This window comes from Electrona antarctica, assembly GCF_951216825.1.
Source record: "Electrona antarctica genome assembly, chromosome: 12".
NCBI classification, from domain to species: Eukaryota; Metazoa; Chordata; class Actinopteri; order Myctophiformes; family Myctophidae; genus Electrona; species Electrona antarctica.
Window position 1 is genome coordinate 14478930 of NC_136793.1, and position 25302 is coordinate 14504231.

At 44.4% G+C, this 25302-nt stretch overlaps 2 protein-coding genes across 3 annotated transcripts in view; one reads left to right on the forward strand and one right to left on the reverse strand.

Annotated features, from left to right (window-relative positions):
- LOC306933317 (G protein-coupled receptor kinase 5-like) overlaps window positions 1-20147 on the forward strand; it is a 76746-nt gene extending 56599 nt beyond the window's left edge. Inside the window, exons 4-16 of one of the 2 annotated variants that reach the window (XM_079515479.1) lie at window positions 6122-6199; window positions 6660-6757; window positions 8209-8301; window positions 9653-9716; window positions 11229-11369; window positions 11841-12031; window positions 12765-12802; window positions 13077-13166; window positions 14395-14603; window positions 15016-15153; window positions 15480-15617; window positions 16471-16598; window positions 16799-20147. In XM_079515479.1, coding sequence (XP_079371605.1) covers window positions 6122-6199; window positions 6660-6757; window positions 8209-8301; window positions 9653-9716; window positions 11229-11369; window positions 11841-12031; window positions 12765-12802; window positions 13077-13166; window positions 14395-14603; window positions 15016-15153; window positions 15480-15617; window positions 16471-16598; window positions 16799-16847 — 1455 coding nt within the window. In that variant the 3' untranslated portion in view covers window positions 16848-20147. Of the gene's footprint in view, window positions 1-6121; window positions 6200-6659; window positions 6758-8208; window positions 8302-9652; window positions 9717-11228; window positions 11370-11840; window positions 12032-12764; window positions 12803-13076; window positions 13167-14394; window positions 14604-15015; window positions 15154-15479; window positions 15618-16470; window positions 16603-16798 lie in introns of both variants that reach the window. The other variant, XM_079515478.1, reaches the window with a different exon arrangement.
- Window positions 20148-21781: 1634 nt separating this feature from the next.
- On the reverse strand, window positions 21782-24370 carry LOC306933634 (NF-kappa-B inhibitor-interacting Ras-like protein 1; the record flags this gene model as incomplete). The annotated part of the gene is made up of 4 exons (XM_079515950.1): window positions 21782-22024; window positions 23235-23476; window positions 23871-23963; window positions 24352-24370. 4 exons carry the CDS (start codon window positions 24368-24370, stop codon window positions 21782-21784), a joined length of 597 nt encoding a protein of 198 aa, XP_079372076.1.
- Window positions 24371-25302: the final 932 nt, after the last annotated feature.

A 25302-nucleotide genomic window follows, 5' to 3' on the forward strand; every position in this document is an offset into this window, starting at 1 on the left:
GTCGGGAAGTGACGGCTGTGGACGAGCACTGGCCCTGCGCGCTTGAAGCGACCTCTGAGTCGGCCGCGGAGGCTTCCAACGGCGAGTCCAACTTGCGTTTCCGAGTACCGATGGCGTCGAGGGCCGCACGGTTGGCGTCGTGCTGCTGAATGAGGGCCAGCTCCTGCTGCTGTATCTCTTTAGCCTTCTGCTTCAGACAGGCCTGTTCAGGGTCCTCCTGTCTGGCACGACTCCTGGCCGCCTTCCGAAGGATCTCTCTCTCTTGTTCGTCTTTGCGTTGCTTCTCCATGCTCTCCAGCTGCTTAAAGAAACGGAGCTGTGCCCTGACGTCCGACGATTGCTCGTACAGTCCTCCTTCGGCATCCATGGCACCGCACCCGTCGGTGCGATGCCGAGCGGCGGCCGACACCTTCTCCAGCAGGGCGCTGAGTCGGCACTGGGTGGCGTGAGAAATAAAGTTCACCACCTCCACCGGCACCTCGCTCACTCCGAACGTCCTGGCTATCTGCAGGATGCGTCGATGCAGAAGGACAGTGGCCAGGAAGTTCTCATCCTTACAGGAACGGATCTTTGTGCCCACCTCTGAGCTGGACGCTAGGATCTGAGCGTTCTCCTCACTAATGTTCACGCCTGCCATGGACGCCACATCGTTGATGTCGTCATCTCGGAATGTACCGCTCCCTGGATCGCTCAGCTTCTGATTGGCTTGGTTGTTTACGCTGATGGGATTCTTTCCTGGCATTCTGGGCACTGGGTGAATGGGCGGACCGACATGGATGGCCTGGAACGCCGGCCTGGCTGTCGGGGTGGCAGGTCTGGGGTGGATGTTTGGGACCATCTGGGCCCTGGCTTGGAGCTGAGCCAAATAGCTGTGTGGTACCACAAAAAGTTGGCCCTTATCATTTCTCATGATAGTATGGTTAGGAGGTATTCCAGATCCCCCGGGTGTCAGGAAGGTCTGTTGTTGTGGTCTGAGGGCGAGTTGAGGTGCAACGGCGCTGATCCTGGCATGGCCCGCCACCACAGGCCCTCCGGGTCTCTGTGGTTGGCCTGGGGCACCAGGCCCAGGTCTGAGAGGTTGGCCAGAAGCAGACATTATAGGTGTATGAGTCAATGCGGGCTGAACAACTCTGCCGACCACTGCTGGCTGCACACTGGCAGTCATGCCACTCATCACGCCTGGGTGAGTCTGGCTAATGGGTAGATTGGTTGCAGGTGCATATGTTCCGAGAACACCAGAAGCCATGTTGGGCAGCAACGTTGTGGCGTGTGGGTGATTGTTGCTGTAGTTCATGTCCTGGGGTGTGGATGCCGGGGAACCCTGGCCATGAGTGACCAGAGGAGATACCTTTGACTCCATTAAGAACTAATTTGATTACTGAGAGTTCTGATTGCAAAAGGTCTACAACTTTAACAGTAAGTGCTGCCTATCTCAGATATTCCAGAGCTTTTATAGCCTTTTATAGCCAGCTTCCGCACTGACATCACTATGACATCATCAATATGGCATTAGTCTTGCCCAAAAATGGACTTCTAGCTACCGCAGCTTCCACACTGACCATGTCAATATGACATCATAAATGTGACATTATCAAATGACATTAGTGTTGACCAAATATGGACTTCCACATCAAGGTTACTATAGTTTAGCATTTTTTCAGGATTTTTGAGGGCGCTAGTTTTAGCCCCTCCTATATTCAGCTATTAGTGTAGATTTACGTCCTACACAAACATTAAATTCCCATTGACAATGAATGGAGAATTTTACATCATAGCGTCTGCGCAAATAAGCATAGTGTCTATTTTACGTCATGAGGATGTACGATGATAAGAGCACCCCTCACTTCACACGGGTGTGATTTTTTCTTTGTAGTTATTGCGACTGTAGGTTGCAGTTTACTATGAAAACAGTCAGTCAGTCAGTCCGTCCATCCGTCACGCCTCGTGACACGCTCCATATATGGCCAATACAGAATTCATTCCATATGTTTATCTGATCTCATCAAACCCTGTACACTCAAGACACTGCCCCGGCTGCCACCCTTAGATCGCATGCGATGTCACGAGACCTGGGCACCATATATGGGGCTTTCCCCATGTATGGGGATTTTTAATGATACACTGACTGACTGACGGGAAATGCATGATTCCATACTTAACTGTCACCTTTGCGGCAACCCCAGTGCTTATCATGAGACTGTCACAAATATGATCATATATTGGCATTCCCATATATGAGCTTAATATTGATCACAGTCAAGGATCTCCATATATGGGCATAACGGGGATTGCTAGTATCTGACGGCAGCGCCTCTGGTGTTCCCTGGCCAGACGACGGCGCCGATGGTGTCGGTCGGGACAAACAAAGTTTCATAGTTAACTGCGACTCCTCTGTGAGAGTGTGGAGGTCGTGCGGCTGTTAGGAAGGCTCTCCACGTTGGGCACGACCTCGAGACTATTGCCTGAATACCAATTTATGGCCAGGGACCGACCCTCGAGACTACATTACCTGAATACCCATATATAGACATACCAACACTGACATCATCTGAATATCCATATTTGGGCATATCAACACTGACACATCACTCTGACATCACTCTGACATCAGACTTGCACAGCACAGCATAAAAAACTGCTCTCAGCTTCCAAACCTCAGATGTCAACCAACGCTCACTGTATACGATCTCAAATCCTACAGGACCCAAGCAAGACACAGGATACAGGACACAGCACATAGGACACAGGACTCAAGACACCACACTCAAGACAGGGGCTGACACAAATTATGATCATATATTGGCATTCCCATATATGGGCTCAACTGGCCTAATTAACAGTGGATTGTGCCTTCTGCCTGCACTATTCATATGTTTAATTTGTCATTTTAATGCCAATAGAAAAATCCGTGATATACCAATCACCAATATACACTCCATTTCATTCTCACACGGCAATCCTATAGTAGACACTCAGTCCTGATGGTGGCGGTAGTGTCACCATTGTGCCGATTATGACCAAATAGAGCGAATCTGGCGATGCCACTTCCGGTTTAAGGAATCGCAACATCCGGGACTAGTTTGGACTGGCGCAGCACTATCGGATGTCCGGAATGCTAAGCGATCATTGTTTATTTTAATAACTAAGTCAAATTAAGCTCTAATCAAGCCCAAAATATCGCATTTTACGCAGCGATGCATGCGCGATCACACGCGTGCGTGATCGACCGTGCACGCGCGTATTTCGGCCGGTTTTAGGTAGATTACATCGGCCGTTAGCCAAACAAGCTAATAGTTGCTACATTTTGTTATATTAAACTCCCGATTACAGGGGATTAAACGATTACGTCAATTACGTCAGTGGCCATAAGGGATTATTATAGATTCATTACGTCAATAATACGTCATGGCCATAAGGGGGTTAATATTGATCACAGTCGGGGATCTCCATATACAGTACAGTATGGGCATAACAGGGATTGTATTAGGGTATCAGCTGGGAATGCCCATGTATGGAACTTTTTCACGTGATGTCACTATGTCACAGTGACCTGGGCTCCTGGGGATATATAACTGGTCCTGTTATACATCCCACACTGCTGGGGCAGATCGGCGTATGCACGGCGACAGTGGCGGGGAAAGTGGGTTAGGTGTCAAGAACGCAAGGTTTCATTAGTTATAGTCGCAATAATAATTAAAATACAAAAATCACACCCGTGTGAAGTGAGGGGCATCATCATACATCTCTTTCCGACCAGAATTTGCGTACTGACCTTCGTCTTCAATGTTTGTATTTACGCAATGTTTGTGTTCACACAAACACTCAAAAATTGCCATTCATTGTCAATGGCATTTAATGTTTGTGTTAGGACAAATTTTGTGTTTACACGCACACTAAACGCTGGACATCAAAAATGTGTTTTTTGGCCTTGGCCGGCTTAGCGGTCCAGGCACCTTGGCTGGTCAGTGATTATCCAGCTTGACAGTGTGGTGCGGATTCGAGTCCCGATCCCGACGAACTTTGCTGTGTCTCCCCCCCCCCCCCCATCTCTTTCCCCGTTTCCTGTCAACTCACTTCGTATCTAGAGGCAGAAAAAGACAAAATATCTTAAAAAGAAAAAAAAAATGAAATAACTACACATTTCACAATCTAGCTGAAATTAGTGAAAATAGGTAGGTTTTTAGTTTGCTTTTAAACAAAGACAATGTGGTAGCAAACCTTAGATCAACCATTGATAGATTTAACCCATTTTGGGCGGGAACCCCTTTTGGTGTTTTAAGCATTATGTTATGCTTTAGCTGTTGAAAAATAATACAATAAAATCGTGAATGTGGCGCAAATCTTTGAATACCGTATATATTCTTTCAGAGCGAACGTCTTTAACTCAAATCTTTGCTTCTGGGGGGTCCCTGGAACTACATATTTTCAGATGGGGGTCGGCGGCCAAATTCAGATAATTCTAGGGGTCCTTGACATGAAATAGTTTGAGAACCACTGACTAGAAAACTGTCAGGATTTAGAAGACTTTTGTAGAATCGTCGTCAGGTCTAAATGGGTTAAAAATCACACCCGTGTGAAGTGAGTGACGCTCTTATCATCTTACAACATCGATAACATGTTGTAAGATGATGCTTGTTTAATCTTAAACAAGCATCGTTGAAAAACAAACATTAAAGCTGTATATAGGAGGGGCTAGCGCCGCTCAAAAACAATGAGAAGCACTTTAGAATCAATTCTTTGTTTCTCAGGGAGACAGTGAAGAGAGCATAAAACGTTCGGGAGTAATATGTCCAAATGTCTTGGCTCTTGTTATAACTCTGGCAGCAGCATTCTGAACAAGCTGGAGTTTATGCTTTGTGAATCCAGCAAAGAGTGCATTACAGTAATCTAATCTGCTAGAAACCATTTTTTCTCTGATTGAGACAGGAAGCATCTAACCTTAGAGATGTTTCTTGGATGATAAAAGGTCTTGGAGATGGAAGCATCTAACCTTAGAGATGTTTCTTGGATGATAAAAGGTCTTGGAGATGGAAGCATCTAACCTTAGAGATGTTTCTTGGATGATAAAAGGTCTTGGAGATGGAAGAAATGTGCTTCTGGAAGTTAAGCTCGTCATCTAAAATCACACTCACATTTTTGAAAAGGCCTTTCTGTGGAGTTTGCATGTTCTCCCTGTGTACCCCAAGGGGCCAGTGAGGCTATTCAACGTTGAAGCTCTGGGCCCTAGTGGTAGGAGGAGGGACTACAGGCGGACCCGTGGATTCATGACCGGGAAACCCCGTGCAGCTGGGCTTTAACATTGTGTCGTGACGTAGGACCATCACTCCAACGTCACCCCGGACCTCAAATTTGAGGTCCGGAGGAGGGACTTCCGGCAGTCTTCCGGGTGCTTCAAAACGCCACTGAGCTACTTCCACTGACATGAATAGCTGGGGGGGCGGAGCTTCGTGCCAGTTCAGTCTCTATCCTTTTATATACTCTATGGTGTACCCTCACAAAACAATCACACCTGTGTGAAGTGAGGGGCGCTAATTTATTAAAGTCTAACTCATGTTGATTAGGTGATGTAAAACAAACGGTGCCAACACAAACATTAAATGCCATTAACCCATTTTGACCTGAAATCAGATTCTAAAAATGTCTTCTACATCCTGACAAAAAATAGCAGACCTACAAGCTCGTAGATCTGCTATTTTTGAGTGGTGCAAACCACTCCAACAACTTGGCTTTGTACCCGTGTTTGTTCGTACCAAAAAAACGAGCATGGTTGCTATGGTTAGCAACCAAAAAAACGAGCATGGTTGCTATGGTTAGCAACCATGCAATGTACAGTAACTATAACAATAAATGTGTAGTTGCACCATTCAATAGCTAAAGCATAACATAATGCTAACACCAAAAGGGGTTCCCGCCCAAAATGGGTTAACAATAAAGAGACAATATGACGTAATGAGTTACAAAACAAAATGAGGTAAATTTTCCCTTCATTGTCAATAGCGTTTATTAAACAAACATTGAACTAAAGACAAACATTCCCCAGCAGTAGACATGTCGGCCGTGGTGCGGCTTCCATTCTCTGGCAGGACGTACATGTTAACGTGTGACTCATTGTGTTGTTCAGGAAGACTACGAGGTTCAACCTGACGAGAAGAGGAAGAGTCGAGGAGACCAGATCATCAAGACCTTTCTCTCTAAAGAGGTAAGTCGTCGATGTCCGAAGTGTTTCATTATTATTATGTTTTTCCCAATTAAAGTAGTGAAATTAAATGACATTGTATTAATGCTTAATGACAAGCTCCATAAGCACATAACAACACAATGCAAGCACACCGTTAAACATTGAACAAAGTTTACAAGACTAATGTTTTTTCTGCCTTTTGCTTATTAGAGAGGAAGTCATGGAGCGTGTGTGTGTGTGTGTGTGCGTGCGTGTGTGCGTGCGCGCTTGTCTCCTCCACATATGGAGGAGACGATGCTTCCTGTATCCATGATCTGTATCCTGAAACACTTACTGTTGAGTTTCCCAAGTTTGAGCATTATTATTATTGAGCACTATTGTTTGTGTTCAAATTTCCTGTTAAAAGTGAACGCAAACAACTAAATGTGTGTGTGTGTGTGTGTGTGTGTGTGCGTGTGCGCGTGCGTGCGTGCGTGCGCAGTCCCCAGAGTGTGTACCGGTAACAGAGGTGTATGCAGAGCAGTGCAGAGACAACCTGGAGCTCAGCCCCTGTAAGGAGATCTTCAGCGACTGTCGAACGTGAGCCTCATCCTTCTTCCTCCTTGTCCTTCTGTCTTTGAAGGCCAGTCCACACCACACCACCTCATCCTTCTTCCTCCTTGTCCTTCTGTCTTTGAAGGCCAGTCCACACCACACCACCTCATCCTTCTTCCTCCTTGTCCTTCTGTCTTTGAAGGCCAGTCCACACCACACCACCTCATCCTTCTTCCTCCTTGTCCTTCTGTCTTTGAAGGCCAGTCCACACCACACCAACGAGTCGCAACTACTTCCATCATCCCCATTCAGTGTTGATTTCGTCGACTAAAACTAAGACGAAAAATGTTCGTCGACTACCTTTTTTCACTGACGAAAACTAAATAAAAACTAAGCTGTGGTGACTAAAACTAAGACTAAATATACTGACTATTTTGTCAACAAATAAAAACCAGACTGTTAAAATGTTAGGAAGGGACTAGTGGACAAGAGATCCAGTATATGCCATTTTACACTTGGTTGCATGCTGAAAATTGCAGATCTACAAGCTCACAACGCGTCGCGCTGCGACGCGTTGTGAGCTTGTAGATCTGCTAAAACAACACTGTCCCCAATGGCAGTTGCAAGGAGTTGCATTGGTGTGGAATGGCCTTAAAACCGTGTCGGTGGAGATATCTCTATGCAGTGCTGCAAACGTTATGCCAGCCCAGGCTAATACAGTATGCTGCTCCGCAGGTTCAGTATAGTATTCAGGTGTTCAGGTCCTCTCAAGTGTGCACTTTTTAAAGCATTTAGCACTCATGTATAAAGTGGGAGTGCTATTTGGTCATTTTCACAGTTTTTTTTTTAGATTTTGAAGTTGATTATCTTTGCCCATGACCATCATCCATCACCATTCCACCATCTCAGAAATGTTTGACATCTAAAAAAAATTCTAAATATGAATTTAAGCACATGCTACTTCTGTCTGATTTTACTTCAGACATGCTAGGGTTGGCGTGGCCTACAAAAATGCATTACAGTAGACAGACACATACAAAAAGGAAACGAAAAGGAAAACCACTTGATCACGTCGCAATGCGACTGCGTGACAGCTCGAGCAGCAACGTTGGGGTGATTCAGACCGCTTCCATGGTCTCTGCAGTGGTTTCCTTGTGTCTGGAACCATTGGTTGAACCACTGATTGCTGTCAACATGCAACTGTTTTAACTGATTGTTAACTTATTGCTTTTCTTTGTTGTTCTTGTGTTGCTGTATCATTGTTGTTTATGTGTAAGTAATCTCGACATCATTGTAAATGAGGGTCTTCCTCAATGATCTCTCTGAGATTTAGAATTTAAATAAAATGTAATGAATTGGTCCCTGACTGTGCTACTGGGCTTTAGTGAGTTGTTGTTTGTGTTTGGAACAGGGCCCTCCATGCCTCACTGAGTGCTGATGTTTGTATTTGGAACAGGGCCCCCCATGCTGAGTGTTGTTGTTTCTGTTTGGAACAGGGCCCTCCATGCCTACCTGAGTGGAGAGCCATTCCTGGACTACCAGAACAGCATGTACTTTGATCGCTTCTTACAGTGGAAGATGTTGGAGAGGTAAAGTAGACCTGTCTAAACACACTCCCAATGACCGATTGTGAGCAGAGATGGAGTACTTGTAGAGAGGCTGGGGAATTGTGAATTGGCTTTACTAAATTGGGACTTGAAGGGGAGAAAATGTTTTTCTTTTGTCTTGAAGGGGACAACATAGTCTTTTCATTATGTCTGCCCTTAGTGCCCTATGATCTCTGAGATGTTTACCTCTGAGTCACTGATACTTAAATGTCCATACATTGTCAGGTCACTGTCTTTCTTCTCAAAATCTTTTTATTTAGGTTTTATAACAGAAGCCCAAGGGCAAGTATGAATGTCATCAAGTCACAGGTTCTTAGAAAAAACAAAACAAAAAAACATCAGATTTTACACAAGAGTACAGCCTTCAGTGGTCAAGTGTAGTCACTTACATATAAGGAATCGGTTAGACCGCTCTTAACTGCCAGAGTTTCTCTAGAACAGTTGGCAGCCACTGCCAGCGTTTTTACACATTTTTCAAGAGCCCCAGAATGTTTTGGTCTTTGACTAATGCAAACACCAAATATCTCACAGTACAGTAGGCCTGTCTACACTAGTACATATAGTGCAGTAGGTCTACAGCACAGTCATATATCATATGTATCGATTGGCATTGGACAATCGCTTTTTGGGGTGGGATTTAGTGAAGGGCTAATTCACCTTTTAGCAAAGCCCTGCCCTCTCCCTCTTAAGCACTCCCACTTGGACACTTTCCAGCCAGGCTCATTCATTCCAATGTAAATATCATGGATTCTACACATTAAATACTGGTTCATTTTTGGAACCAGACCAAATCCGTCAACAAGGCCTGCCATATGCACTGGAAAAATATGTGTGTGCCCTTTTTTTAAAAAAAACAATGTGTTATCATATAGGAAAACTATTGGTGGAGAGGTTTGTCTAAATCATGTTATGCTTAGCTGTGATTGGACCATAGCAGTTTTGGGAGGGGCTTAGCTATAGGTCAATTTCAATTGGCATAACGACAAAAGAAAATTGGGGGGAAAAGGGGGGAAATCAAGTGTGTGTAATGAATGTATTGCTGATATACTGCCATAAAGATCGCATGTCAAACTACTACAGCCCAGCCTTCAGGTGTGTGTGTGCGTGTGCGTGTGCGTGTGCGTGCGTGCGCGCGTGCGTGCGTGCGTGCGCGACACGGCGTACATGTCTGGAGAGTGTAGCAGCCGTATCAGAGATCTTTATCCCGTCTGTACAGGAAACCGCCCTCATGGCGGTATTGAGTTTTGCAGATAATGTCTTTGTGCCGATCGATACAATATGGACACGCACGTGTGTGTGTACTAACGTCTTCCTCTGCTCTGTGCTCTGTCAGACAGCCCATCACTAAAGACACGTTCAGACAGTACAGAGTGCTGGGAAAGGGAGGCTTCGGAGAGGTAAGCCATGATGATGATGTTAACCCATTCTGACCTGAGATCAGATTCTAAAAATGTCTTCTACATCCTGACAGTTTTCTGAAAAAGCTATGTTTCTATGTCGGTCGTTCTTTGATTTTTCAAAAATAGCAGACCTACAAGCTCGTAGCGCGCCACTCGGTGGCGCGCTATGAGCTTGTAGATCTGCTATTTTTCAATGGCTAAAGCATAACATAATGCTAACACCAAAAGGGGTTCCCGCCCAGAATGGGTTAATCAAGCTAATAACGTGATCAATAATCGCTTAGACCTGAGGCTGATTCTAAAAAGACTTCTAAATCCTGACCTGAGTTTTCTGAATAACTTCAAATATTTATTCAGAAATGACAAAACATGAACTTGCTATACTATACCAGTGGTTTTCAGCCAGTTGTTGACCTTGACCACCAGTGGTCCTTGAGGGGGTTCTAGGTGGTCCCCAGATAAATGATGGACCCTTTAACCCATTTTGACCTGAGATCAGATTCTAAAATGTCTTCTACATCCTGACAGTTTTCTGAAAAAGCTATGTTTCTATGTCAGTCGTTCTTCGAATTTTCAAAAATAGCAGACCTACAAGCTCGTAGCGCGCCACTCGGTGGCGCCCTATGAGCTTGTAGATCTGCTATTTTTCAATAGCTAAAGTATAACAGAATGCTTGAAACACCACAAGGGGTTCCCGCCCAAAATGGGTTAACTCTTTAACGGAAATATCTGTATTAATTGGCAATTTGGCAGATGCTCAAAATCAAATGATCGGAATCGGATCGGGAGCAAAAAAACGTGATTGGGACATCCGTGGTATAGACAAATCCACGGAGCAGTGCCCTGTATGTAGGCCAGCTGTATGCAATCAATGCTGCGGTGTCTACTTAGGTGTACCACGGGTCCTAAGTAAATAAGTAAGTACATTTTATTTATATAGCACCTTTCACAGAGAGGACTCACAAAGTGCTTTACATACAGATCAAAATACAGAACAAACAAGCAAACAATGCAGATAAAGCATGTGCTGTACAATTCAGCTCAAACAAGATGACAATACGATCATCATGAATACATCGTAAAACAAAAGGTAACTTAGTTAAGTTCAAGTTGAACCATCCACAAATTGCTTGTTTAAAAATAAATGTTTTGAGGCCATTTTTAAAAATGCCCACAGAGGGTGCAAATCTCAGCGCTAGCATTCCAAAGTTTGGCCGCTACGGCCTGAAATGATTTGTCACCTTTAGTTTTTAGTTTGGTGGAGGGTGGGTCTAACAGACCCTGTTCTGCAGACCTAAGGGCCCTTCTGGCCACATAACGAGGCACCAGGTCAATCAAGTAGCCTGGGGCCTGACCATGGGCACCTGTCCTACAGGGAACTGCTCTCGTCTATAGCGGTTCCAGGTCTAAATGAGTTAATATAATAGTCAAATGATAATTAATCAATAGTGAGTTTGTAAAATAACAAAAAAAAAACGAATGGATCAATCTAACCCCCCTCTACTCCAGGTGTGTGCCTGCCAGGTCAGAGCGACAGGGAAGATGTACGCCTGTAAGAAGCTGGAGAAGAAGCGGATCAAGAAGAGGAAAGGAGAGTCCATGGCTCTGAACGAGAAGCAGATCCTGGAGAAGGTCAACAGCAGATTTGTTGTGAGTTGGACATTTATTGTTCAAGGTGACTTTGATGCTTAGATGCATATTTCAGTACAGTACACACTAAAGGCCTATTCATAGTCCAGTTGTCGGTGAAGAGGTGACCACCGAAAACTACAACATGACGTTATGCCACGGTGGTCACCGCTCACACAACACATCTCTCTGTTTTTACTAACCCAAACGGTGGTCACCTCGTCACCGAAAACTGGACTATGAATGGAAACAGTGCTTCTCAAAGATTGTCATGTCAAGGACCTCCAAATGTGTCAGTGACGTCAAGTTGTACTTTCCAACCACCGCGGTGGTCACCTTAAACCAGAGTGGGCCTTAACAGGTTTGACACAATCCTGTTTCTGGTTTGAAATTCACCCCAGAGCATGCAGGCATTCTCTATTAGTTCGATTGTAAAGAAATGTCAGCATTTAGCAGCTTTAACATGTCTCCGCCACCCCACCCCACCCCCAGGTGAGTTTGGCGTACGCCTACGAGACTAAAGACGCTCTGTGTCTGGTACTGACCATCATGAATGGAGGAGACCTGAAGTTCCACATCTACAACATGGGAACGCCGGGCTTCGAGAAGGACCGCGTCCAGTTCTACGCCGCACAGATCTGCTGCGGACTCAATCACCTGCATAGAGAATCCATAGTGTACAGGTACTGTGTGTACTAGTACAACCAATAGAATCCATAGTGTACAGGTACTGTGTGTACTAGTACAACCAATAGAATCCATAGTGTACAGGTACTGTGTACTAGTACAGGTACTATGTGTACTAGTACAACCAATAGAATCCATAGTGTACAGGTACTGTGTGTACTAGTACAATCAATAGAATCCATAGTGTACAGGTTCTGTGTGTACTAGTACAACCAATAGAATCCATAGTGTACAGGTACTGTGTGTACTAGTACAACCAATAGAATCCATAGTGTACAGGTTCTGTGTGTACTAGTACAACCAATAGAATCCACAGTGTACAGGTTCTGTGTGTACTAGTACAACCAATAGAATCCATAGTGTACAGGTACTGTGTGTACTAGTACAACCAATATAATCCATAGTAGTATGTAGTCAATTACTACATACTACAACCAATAGAATCCATAGTATATACAGTATGTAGTATTATGTACAACCAAGGGAACCCTTTCAAACCAACCACTGTTCTAAACCAATGTTCCAAATCCTATACTATGAGTTTCCTGAAAAGCGTATGTTGCTCTATACGTATGTACAGTATAGGTCAATCTGAAATGATGCTTTCTCAGTTTTAATCAAGCATCGACAAGCTGTTTGTTTGTTTCCTGTTGAATGTTGGATCTTTAGCGGATCTGTCTTGTACAATGAGGTTGTTAAAAAACACTCGCACTCTTCTGTTAATTCCAGGGACCTGAAACCCGAGAATATCCTCCTAGATGACAACGGTGAGTTCAGAATCTGTCTGGAATCCTACTATTAATCTCTTAACTGTAACTCTTACTCCTACTCTTAAGTGACTAAGAGTACATGTTTCAATGTACAGTATCTGTGATCATTCTAATACTTTATTTAATCAATTAATTAATTAATACATAAATAAATACATAAATAAACAAACAAACACTTGATATGAAATGTGAATATTGAAATACTTAAATTTGCACAACGGTGGAGCTGTTGTTCCTGGCTGACTTGTGCCGTTGGCTCTGTGTTTTGCAGGACACATCCGCATCTCAGACCTGGGTCTGGCCATCAAAGTGCCTGAAGGAGAGGCCATCAGAGGCAGAGTGGGGACTGTTGGCTACATGGGTGAGACTAGTGTTCATTTTCATTTGATTTGGGCCAGCCCAAAATGGGCTGACCCCGCCATACCCATGTCAGCTCATTCAGCCATACATCCCAGCCAGACCCTTGAGGTCGGCTAACTCTGCTCTTGACTGTTTCCGGAACCTTGTGTACAACCTGAGGGGGCCGAAGCTTTGCCGTTGCCGGTCCCACATTGTGGAATTCCCTGCCTCTTCACATCCGGCCTTGGGGTTTAAATCTCTATTAAAGACCCATTTCTTTCTCCCTGGCCTTTAATGCTGCTTGACCATGTATGCATACTCTTTCTAATAGCAAGTATACAGCATCAAGCTATACATAGCAAGTTGCTATGTATAACTTAATGCTGCATACTTTTTTCTTTTTATCCCACAATTTTGTAACCCATTTTTCACCCAGTGCCAATTGCCTAAACTGTAATCCTGGGCACTACTCTCCCTCTGCCAACCTGGGAAGAGCCCCGATCTGAGCTCTTTCAATGCATGAGCAGTGAGCAGGCCACTTCTTGGAAGGAACACGTTAATCCAACCAGTTCCTTTCCCCTCCATCAGGCGCCCCACATGACCATGGGGAGGCACTGTAGAGACCAGGATTACTGCATGTTTTTTGTGAGGGTATAGCTACAGACACAGGGAGAACATGCAAACTCCACACAGAAAGGCCCTTTCGCCAACCCCACCTAGGGTATAGCCGTATGGGCGCTGATGACTCTGAGAAAACACGGCCCTAACGTCCCCGTCGGGAATCGACCTTCTAGCTGTGAGTCGACAGCGCTACCGACTGCGCCACCCGGCCCTGTTGATTTCATAGGTTTCATTCTTTCATTCTTGTTGTGATCCGTTTAAACGTGTTTGCCTTCCTTTAATTCTTTTTATTTTGCTTTAATATGTTTTATGCTCTGTTTGCCTGTTTTTTTCAGCACTTTGGTTCAACCTTGGTTGTTTAAATGTGCCATATAAATAAACTTTGATTTGTTTTTGATATTTTAGTCATCTGAAATGTATTAGTTCCGACCTTTGCTGCGTGTCACTCCCTGTGTCTCTCCCTGTTTCCGTTCACTCTCCACTACTACTATCCAAATAAATACAGAAAAGCAGGAAAAAGGGCAAACCTTTTATGAACTGTGACATGTACATGTAACAGTCCATGACTCTCCTACTGTAACATGCAACAGCACATGACTTTTATTCCTCCATGGCTCCTTGTGTCGCAGCTCCCGAGGTGATCAACAACGAGAAGTACGGCATGAGCCCAGACTGGTGGGGGCTGGGCTGCCTCGTCTACGAGATGACCGTCGGGCGATCGCCGTTCCGTGCGCGCAAGGAGCGAGTGAAGAGGGAGGAGGTGGAGAAGAGAGTCCAGGAGGGACAGGAGGAGTACAACGACAAGTTTACAGAGGACACCAAGGCCATCTGTAGAGTGGTGAGGAGGGAGGGAGGGATGGAAGAATACGTTGATTTGATGCTGTCATAAGTGATCAATCTCAATCAGGACAGAATTTAACAGAATAAACCTGTATTCAATATAATGGATTATAATAGAATAGAATAGTGTCTCTGTCCGGCAGAAAACTCTTCCACATTTTAACTTTATTCATAAATGAATGTCACAGTTCATCGCACTACATCATCACACAAAAGTAGCACAAATAGCCAATCTACAAGCTCAAAACGCACCGTGATGCGTTTTGAGCTTGTAGTTCTGCTATTTCTTTTATTATTCTCTGACGGTGACAATCGAAAAGCTAATATGGAATGAACTAACGAAGCTGCTCCTTTACGGTTTTGTCGGCCCACCTCTCATGGGACCTCTGTCTGTCTGTCTGTCTGTCCAGCTTCTGACCAAAGACCCCAAACAGCGGCTAGGCTGTGGGGTGGATGGAGCGGCGGAGGTGAAGGCTCACTGTTTCTTCAAGAACATCAATTTCAAGAGGCTGGAGGCCGGCATCATGGACCCTTCCTTTGTGCCTGATGTGAGTCAGTCAACCCTAACTACCTCAAACCTGGTGAGATAGAGGCCATAGCCGAGTGGTTAGTGAGCCCTCCTGGGACCCTAACCAAAAATAGAATACAGTCAATGGATAGAATAGATCTCCTACTTTCACGACTCATCCTGTATCCGTCGGGGGGGCTCGGGGGGCTGGTTCCTGTCCAGATCAGGAGGCCTGGTCCGAACAGGTTCAGGTCACTGAAAACCGTATAATTACACCAACTGTAAGGATGTTTATGTTTGCTCTCTCTCTCTCTCTCTCTCTCTCTCTCTCTCTCTCTCTCTCTCTCTCTCTCTCTCTCTCTACAGCCTCGGGCAGTCTACTGTAAAGACGTTCTGGACATCGAGCAGTTCTCCACAGTCAAAGGAGTCAATCTGGACCAAACGGACAACGACTTCTACTCCAAATTCACCACAGGCAGCGTTTCCATCCCATGGCAGACTGAGGTGTGTGTGTGTGTGTGTGTGTGTGTGTGAGAGACACGTGACACTGCCATTGACGAGTAAAGCCTTGCCGAGCTATGAGGCCCATAGGGCAGGAGCCTATCTCCTGTTTCTGTAGCCTAAGTCAGGTTGATGTACAAGTACACCCCCTGGACATGACGCTAGTATGTCGCAGGGACTTACCCCCAATCCAACCATTGATGCTGAGTGCCAAGCAGGGAGGCACTGGGTCCTATTTTTTTTCTTCTTGGGTCCCATTTTTTTTCTTTGGTAGGACCCGGCCGGGGATCGAACCCCGACTTCCCAGTCCCAGGGCGGACACTCTAACCAGGTATATGAACCGGTCGGGAGCGGATGATATCGCTACGTCATGTTGTAGTATTGTTTTGTAGTCATCAATCTTCCGGAACTTCCTTTTCCCTCAAACCTTTTGAGGGAAAAGGGAAAATTCCATTTGATTGTTCCTGCCTGTCGACTACAAAACGATACTACAACATGACGTAACGATATCATCCGTTCCAGACTGGTTCACGCGGCACTTTTGGAACAGAGACCAGGCTTTCCTCCGAGGTGGAAAGCCTGGTGAGGCGAGGTTACAAGGCCACTGCGGTGGTCAACGAGTATACTCGTCAATTCAAATCCACCCTGCTGTCTGCAATTGACGATGTTTTATATTGATTAATGTTGGTCGCGGTCCTATGCTACATCTGTTTAGCTCTGGAATGCTAGCGGTCAGTAAACGGGCAATGACCCCTCGTCTGTCTGTCTCTCTCTCTCCTTCTCTCCCCCCCCCCCTTTCTCTCTCTCTCTCTCTCTCTCTCTCTCTCTCTCTCTCTCTCTCTCTCTCTCTCTCTAGATGATAGAGACAGAGTGTTTCAGTGACCTGAACGTGTTCGGACTTCAGGGGACCAGGCCTCCTGATCTGGACTGGAACCAGCCCCCCGAGCCTCCTCGACGGAGCCTGCTGGACAGAATCTTCAGGAGGCATGTAAGGAAGAACACACACACAGACACACACACAGACACACACACACACACACACACACACACACACACACACACACACACACACACACACGACACAGACACACAGACAGACAGACAGACACACACACACACACACACACACACACACACACAGACAGACACACACACAGTAACACCCAACTCTCTCTCTCCCTCAGCACCCAGAGGTGTCCATCAGCCACAGTCGCTTGCAGTCTTCCAGTGTGAACTCGGTGGACTCCATGTCCAACTCTGCCCCCTAGTGGTGACAGAAAACGGAGAGACGCCACACACGTTATAAAGGGAAGACGCTCCTCCGAGGGGTGGGGGGGTTGGAGCTTCCCTGCTGCTGAGTGGTCTTTTAGAGTGCCGAGCCTGGACAGCAGCCAATGAATGGACAAGCCTGTCTGAAGCCTCAGTGGCCAACCAATGGGAACGGAGAGACTGTCCTACAAACCAGCCCCCTAAGAGAGAGAGAGAGAGACACCCCCGGGCATTTGTAGTGGAATTGGCTCTTTGATTCCTTGACGCAGAGACGTTTGATGATGTTTTTGTTTTGTTCATAATCCTTTATTCATCCTCAGGATCGCTGGACTATAGTGACATGAACAGAGCCACTGACATTCAAATGACAGAACCGAGAAAAAAAGAAAATAAAAAATACAAGCTAATATTCAGGGGACAAGACCACCACAGAGGATAGAAGATGTCTTTGTGGAAAAGTTTTTTTTTTTTTTTTTTTTTTTTTAACATTTTTAGTTGTTTTTCTTATTTTTTAAGCAAAGGACTTCCTTATTCATTCATTCATAATTCACATCCCCTCCTGCTGTATTTGTATCTCAATCATTATCGTTTGTATTTCATGGTACGACGGAAAGAACCAGCTTTTTCAAGCGACACCGTCGTGCTATGGAGTATGATGTGGTTTTTAACTTCCTCCCCATTCTCCTCTCTCTCTCCATCCATATTCAATATTTCATCCTTTCTAATAATCTCTTTCACACTCTTCTCCCCTCCCGCCTCAGAAACACTTGCCACATGAATAGGGTTGTCACATTTTACTTGACGATTACACAAATATTTGCGATTTAATTGTGTTTTTGCCATTGAACATTGGAACATTACAGTAAATACAGTAAATGCAAATAAGATTTATGTTCTCTTAAACAAAACCTGGCCCCAGGCAGTTAATATGACAAATAACTTAAATATACAACCAAACGTAAAACTTTATACATTCAAAATGTTTTATAGTTGGACATAGGCGATCCGCAAGCTCAATGTGAGCTTGTATGTATGTTTTCTTACACACACACACACACACACACACACACACACACACACACACACACACACACACTTATATTTTTGACATGGAAACGATTATGCAAATATTACAGGTCATTAATGTATTAATTGTGACAGGCCTAGACATGAATCTGAAAATGTCCCCTCACCAACCTCAACACAAATGGCCATTGCCTTGCGTACACTCAGGCCAAAGATACACAGGCCCATTAAGGCCGCACTAACGCTGTCTTGCGAGCGGTGTCGCACAGCAGAAAATAGCAGATCTTTAAGTTGACGACTGGCACGCAACTACATCACCATTTATGTGAAAACGGTTGGCTTCATTTTAAATAGAAAACCACCAAGGATCATGCAAGGATCCATTTTATAACAACATTCTCTCTAAGTATGAGCCTGGCTGTAGACGTATCACATTGCGTAAGGGACACACATAATGTGCACACACATAGAATTGTGATAATTGTGCCGTTTGTTTTTGTTTTTTGTTTTTTTCATTGCATGGACAAATCTAATTATGGATAGCTGTGTTCCTGGCCCCTGCATACCTCATGCCACCGATGTTGACCAATCGTTGTGCACAGCAACACGTGGGAACGTCACACTTTCTCACTTTATCTGTGAGTTTGGAATCCTGATTGAGATGCTGGTACAGAAATAATTTCAGGTTCAGGTTTGGTGCTAGTGTGTCGCCAGACAACTATTCCACAATCTCTGAATGTTTTTTATAGAGTCTGAAACTACACCTCCTGAATGCTAAATATAGACCAATCCACGGAGGGGTACCCTGGGCGCAGCCATTACTGCGGTGTACCATTAACCATTGCTACATCTGGCCTACAGGGCACTGATCCATGGATTCGTCTCTAGAGTCTGGAACTACACCTCCTGAATGCTATTATAGAGACTGGAACTACACCTCCTGAATGCTATTATAGAGTCTGGAACTACACCTCCTGAATGCTATATAGAGTCTGGAACTATACACCTCCTGAATGCTATATAGAGTCTGGAACTATACACCTCCTGAATGCTATATAGAGTCTGGAACGACACTTCCTGAAAGCCGAGAAAGTAAGCCGTTGTATCTGTTCATCATTTCCGTTCACGGAAATATATTTTAAAATATCTTTAAAACATATTTTTAAATTCCCATTTCTGATAAGCAGCAAGCTATGTATGACTCGACTATTTGGACTTACAGTAGGACAAAATTAATGCGACTGCAACAGACGAAACGGAAGCTCCCGGATGGTTTCCACAGCTTCCTTTGCACAGTATGACTGACAGACTGTATGAGGAAGCATTTGAACATTGTGGGAGGCAACAGTCTGATCTGTAGCTCCCCCGAGTGGAGAGGGGATGAGCAACGCTCACTTCAACTAGGAAAAGGACACACAAAAAGAACGTTGCACAATATTGCCATGCTGTTTCTTTGCCAAATTATTTCTCTTTTGTTTTTTTTACTTTGACCTCTGACCTTTAAGGCACATCACTGTATCAACCTATTGTCGCACGGACGCTTTGTGTTTAGTTTTTTTTTTACATTTTTGGACAGTGGACTCGTCTGACATGGATTGTACAGTTTGGAACACATTCTTCCTGACCTTTTTCTTCCAGCACAATAATATTAGCTGCATATCAGTTGTTGTCTGGCAGAAAACCTCGGATCTCTATTTCTTTTTTGGTTTTTTTTTGTAAATGAATGTCCAACTTCATTATACAAGGCTGTTGTATAATGCACAAAGGTAGTGAAAATAACAGATCTACAAGCTGCAACGCGTGAACTTGTAAAGCGTCTGTTTTCACTATTTTAAAATGTTTTTTTTAGTTTTTAGTTTTTTTTAAATGTATATTAATTTAAAAAAGTAACAGTTTTTGGACCTGCAAGGTTTTTCCACCAGACAAGCGACGATGTCTGTTGTTGTCTGGGGCCCAGCGCCCGCAACGGTTTCAAAACGTTTGATACCTCGCTGTCCGACCGGATCAGATTTGGATTTTAGTGTAGTTCCAAAACTTTGTTTTCCTAGAATTATGTCAAACGCAATGTCAATAAGAAATATTAAGTCTGATTAGTCAAATGATGTATTTAACACCCAAACTCCAAATATGGTCCTGTAGGATTGGAATAAAAGGTTTTGAACTGTTGGGGCACCAGGCTTTATCGAGCTGCAACCCCTAATCTGTTCTAGTGAATAAAATGTTATTCTGACCAACCTGTATGGACCACTGTGTTAATAATTGAATTCTAACACAACTGTGAGTGCCGTGCGGTGAACTTGTAGATCTGCTATTTTCTACAGAAGAAAAGGTTTGACGTTCGCGCCTACGTCGACTAGAAAGGTCGCCCGGGGACGTACTACAGTTCCACGCGTGCGTCTAGAGAAGCTCTATAACATATCCGAAGATCAGACCGGAAGGCCTAGACGCTCTTTTTTTCTAGGGCTGACACTCCCCAAGTGGGGGTCCTCCTTTTAACATATTCTGGTTAATTTTGGGAGTTTGATACCAAATCAAGGAGAAATGACAATTAAGAAGTCCTCAAGGAGATTAAAATCAAGGAGATACTCCTGCAGAATCCTGGAGGTTGGCTCTTCTGTTGAGAAATGTGCATCCTGTGTTAGGGTAGGACCGAGTCTACAGGATGACGAGAGGTAGACTACTGTCTGCAACCCATTCTGATATTAAAATGGATATTTATTTGTTTTAATTATGTATTTTTCAGAGAGAAAATCTACTTTGTTATCAACCTTTCTCTGTCCCAGAGACACTCGCAGGATCTATAGCATGCGGATGTCTGCGACAGGACAGTGGTTCTCAAACCTTTTCATGTCAAGGACCCCCAAATCAACATTTATTAGTCTACGGACACCCATTTAATGGCATTTCTATCTCTGGGACCCCGATTTATATTGTAAAATCAACGTTAATTTAACTCTGAGTTAAGTAACTCTGATTACCACACCTGAAACGTAAAAAACATGACACCCCATAAGAGAAGACGGCTTACAGCTCTAGCAGTGATTTTCAACCATTTTCATTTCAAGGACCCCCACTTTGACGGACTCCCATTTAATGGCATTTCTATCTGTGAGACCCCAATTTATATTGTACAATGTATGTTAATTTACAGACCCATGAGGGTCCATTTGGTTCCAAACTATCGTTTAGCTGGGGACCCCCTGGAACTCCCTCAAGGACCCCTAGGGGTCCCCGGACCCCACTTTGGGAACCACCACAAAAAATCACACCTGTGTGAAGTGAGGAATGCTAATATATTAAAGTCTAACTCATGTTGATTAGGTGATGTAAAACAAATGGTGCCAACACAAACATTAAATTCGCTTTATTGTTAATGGCATTTAATGTTTGTTAGGGACAAGATGACGCAAATTTTCCCTTCATTGTCAATGGTGTTTTTAAAACAAACTTTGAACTAAAAACAAACATTAAACCTGTATATAGGAGGAGCTCAAAGATGCACAGGGCAGAATAGATATCGTTGCTGTCGGGAGGAAACCACCACCATTTTTGAGTTTATTTTTCCTTTTTTTTTCTTTTTATAAATCAGTGCTATTGCTATCTGTGTGTTGTTTCGAAAATATTGAAATGGAAAGTGGTAAAAATGGCTTTGGACAAAATTGGACCCTCAAACTGTCTGCTAACCACCTCTCCCCTTCTAAGTAATTGACAATGTATAAAGTCACAACACCAACTTTGATGAAAGCGTATTGCTTTGTTTTCAAAAGTAATGTCATATAATATGAAATATAATATATTACTCTTGATTCCAAGTAATAAGTAATATAATATTACATTTTTAAGGAGTAATGAGTAACATTGCCCAACACTGCTCAGCTGTCATTGGAGGTGTTTCCCTTGCTCTTGCGTCCCGGCAGGGGGAAGGCAGCCCTGCTCCTGGGCTGCGTCAGGCGGCTGGTCAGCGCGCTGAAGGGCTCCATGAGGGAGCCGCGCTCTGTCGCGCTCACCTCCCACAGCGCCACCTTGTGGCCTCGTGCCCACAGCCGGGCCTCTTCCTGGTCCACCTGCCGCCGCCCCCCCAGGTCCGTCTTGTTGCCCAGAACGATGATCGTCACCTGGTATGGACTCACCATAGAGTTATAAAGGAGAGTGAGCGGACCAGAGTACAATATTTGCATCCAAGATAGTGGAGTAGAAGTAAAGGTATTGGAAATACTCAAGTAAAGTACAAATATCTAAAACATATACTTGAGTACAGTACTTAAAGTAAACGTACTTAATTACTTTCCACCACTGGACAATAGTATACTGTACTATACTGTAATGATGACGTCACCTGGTACAGACACACAGGCAATATACTGAAGCTACAGGCTGTTAAGTTTTGAATGAGGGTCTCCCTTGTGTGTAGTTTCACATAGCCTTATGTCTAACATCATGTACAGTACACAGCATACCTGCTGCTATGTGGACCTACCTTATGTCTAAATCATGTAGGCTACATACCTGATTTGGTGTATTCTTTTTAAGTGGTGCAACCACTTCCTTAAGTGAGTATGTGTGTGGGTGCCTGCCTGCCTGGGTGGCTGGCTGGGTGCTTATCACCACCTGTGCGCAACCTAACACACACACAAACACACACGCACATATTAACTGTATATATGGTGATTTTGGGTGTGCCAGTACAGTGACAGTACAGTTGAGGGACCCCCACACGGTAACTGCGTTCCCCCCCCCCCCCCCCCCAGGGACCTCCACACGGAGTTGCACCACTTACTTCACACGGGAGTGATTTTTTACATTTACCCACTGTCTTAAACCCATGGTGTGTTATTTTTCCCCTTCTATATAGACCTACCAAATCTCAATCAAAATAGCCAATCTACAATCTACTTGTGCAATTGTCCCCACAATAATAGAAATGACCATAACTAGTGATTAAGTGCCCATGGTCTGATACCACTATATATTATCTATGATATGCCATATTATATTATCTTACACTATTACATTTATTATTATTTCTATTGCCACTACTTGCATTTGCCTCTGTCTCTCCTTCTCTCTCTCTTTCTCTCCCCTGACACGGTCGAGGCAGATGGCCGCCCACCCTGGAGGAGTCGGACTCTGCTTGACGTTTTTGCCAGCTAAGGCCGGGGGAGTTTTTCGTTACCACTGTCGCAAAATTGCTTGCTCTGGGTGGGATCTCTGTCGGTCATTCGCTCTTGAGACAGCTTGTTGTGATGTGACACTTTAATAAAATTGAATTGAAATTTGAATTGAATGCAGTTGTGGGACTAATGTGAACGAGTCGAGAGCGAGCACCTCTCTCTTATCTCTGGCCTTGTCTATCTCCTTCTTCAGGGCCTCCACCCTCCTGAAGGACTCCAGGTCGTCCACGCTGTAGACCAGCACGAAGCCGTCCATCACAGAGTAGTAGTGTTCGGGCAGGTCCAGGCCGTCGCGGAGCCCCACCGTGTCGTACAGACGCAGCTGCTCCTTCACGCCGCGCTCCGTCTCCACCAAGGCCACGAAAATGTCCTCCTGACTCTCGTAGGATCTTGGACCTGAAGGAGGAGGAAAGGCAGTGGTGTAAAGTAACTAAGCACATTTACTCAAGTACTGTAACACATTTTCTGATACCATTGAACTGCCAGCAGGAGGCACTGTCGCTTCCCTGCCAGCAGGATGCACCGGGCCTTTTTATTTAGAAAACCCTGAAATTCATCCAAATGAACCAGAACAAAAAAAATCAGCCGGTTGTAGCTTGAAATGTCATCAGAAGCATTACTCTTGTAACCGCGAGGTACCAATGATTTTTTTTAATGGTCGCCTAACATATACGTTCTGTTCAAGAACTGCCAGAACTGCAAAAAGTGGCGGAAAAAGAAAAAACGGTAGAAAAACAATAGGGGCCTCCGCCCCTTCGGGCTTAATCCCTAATAATAAGCAATAACTTACCCACTGTATGGCTTCCATACACAAGCTGCTCCAGAATGGCAGTTTTCCCCACCAATGCTTGTCCACAAACCACCACCTTACAGCCTTTACCCACTGTAAAATATTGCATTAGGTTACGTTGCGTTACGTTACGTTATTGAAGGGCGCTAGCCCCTCCTATATATACAGGTTTAATGTCTCTCTCTGTCTTTCTGTCTGTCTCTCTCTCTCCCTCTCTCCCCACTTTCTCTCCCGGCTCCCTCTTTCTCCCCCCCCCCCCTCTCTCTCCCTCTCTTTCTCCCGCCCCTCTCTCCCCCTTATATTCCCTCTCTCTCTCCCTACCTCTAGTTTGTAGTACAGTTGATTTATTCGACTAAAATGTATGTTGTCTGGCCTTGATGGCTTGATTTACATTTGTTGCATTCTGAAAATAGCCAATCTACAAGCTCGTTGTGAGAACTGCAGAATTTATATTTTACTTGAGTAAAAAAGAAATGAGTACCTTTTCCACCACTGGCCATCTTGCCACAGCACAACAGATCTGAAATAATTAACGCAGCAGTCGGTCAGTTCTGACATCTCGCTCAAGGACACTGAGATTTTATTATTATTGTTGTTGTTGTTGTTGTTGTTGTTATTGTTATACACAATGAGTACAGTTATTATGACAAGGTAAGCCTCAATGATTCAGATATAATGGGCTACTAAGTCACAATATTTACTTGATGAAACGCAATGCACATAAACAGCTGTTTAGTCAGTTGTTACAGTACATATTCAGATTTACATTTCTGTGTGCAACACTTACAGTTTTTGATGCTTTGGTCCGTTTTATGGATCACCTCTGGGACTGTTCTCTCTGTCGATCTGGCTGCACCTCTCACACTGTATCAACCTGGAAGACACACCTACCTCACAGTACATACCTGCACACCCTCCCCCGTGTGTGTGTGTGTGTGTGTGTGTGTGTGTGTGTGTGTGTGTGTGTGTGTGTGTGTGTGTGTGTGTGTGTGTGTGTGTGTGTGTGTGTGTGTGTGTGTGTGTGTGTGTGTGTGTGTGTGTGTGTGTGTGTGCATATCCTTTGTGTGGACATAAATAAATGGTTAAAATGTGTGTGTGTGTGTGTGAATGGTGCATTTATATAGCGCCTTTATCCAAGGCGCTTTACATAGATTGTGCATTACATTCACACACCAATACCGGAGGAAACCATACAAGGCACCAACCTGCACATCGGGAGCAATTAGGGGTTCAGAGTCTTGCTCAAGGACACTTCGACACTAACTCTGGGGGATCCCGGGTTCAAACTGGGAACCTTGCAGTTTCCATACGGTCACTGCCCCTCCAGAAGCACCCTTAAATGTCTCTATGGAGACCAATCGAACCCGTTTCAGAGGCCTGAAGTTCGTTCCATTTGTGTGGATATTGTAGTATTATGGTAAATGAAGGCAGT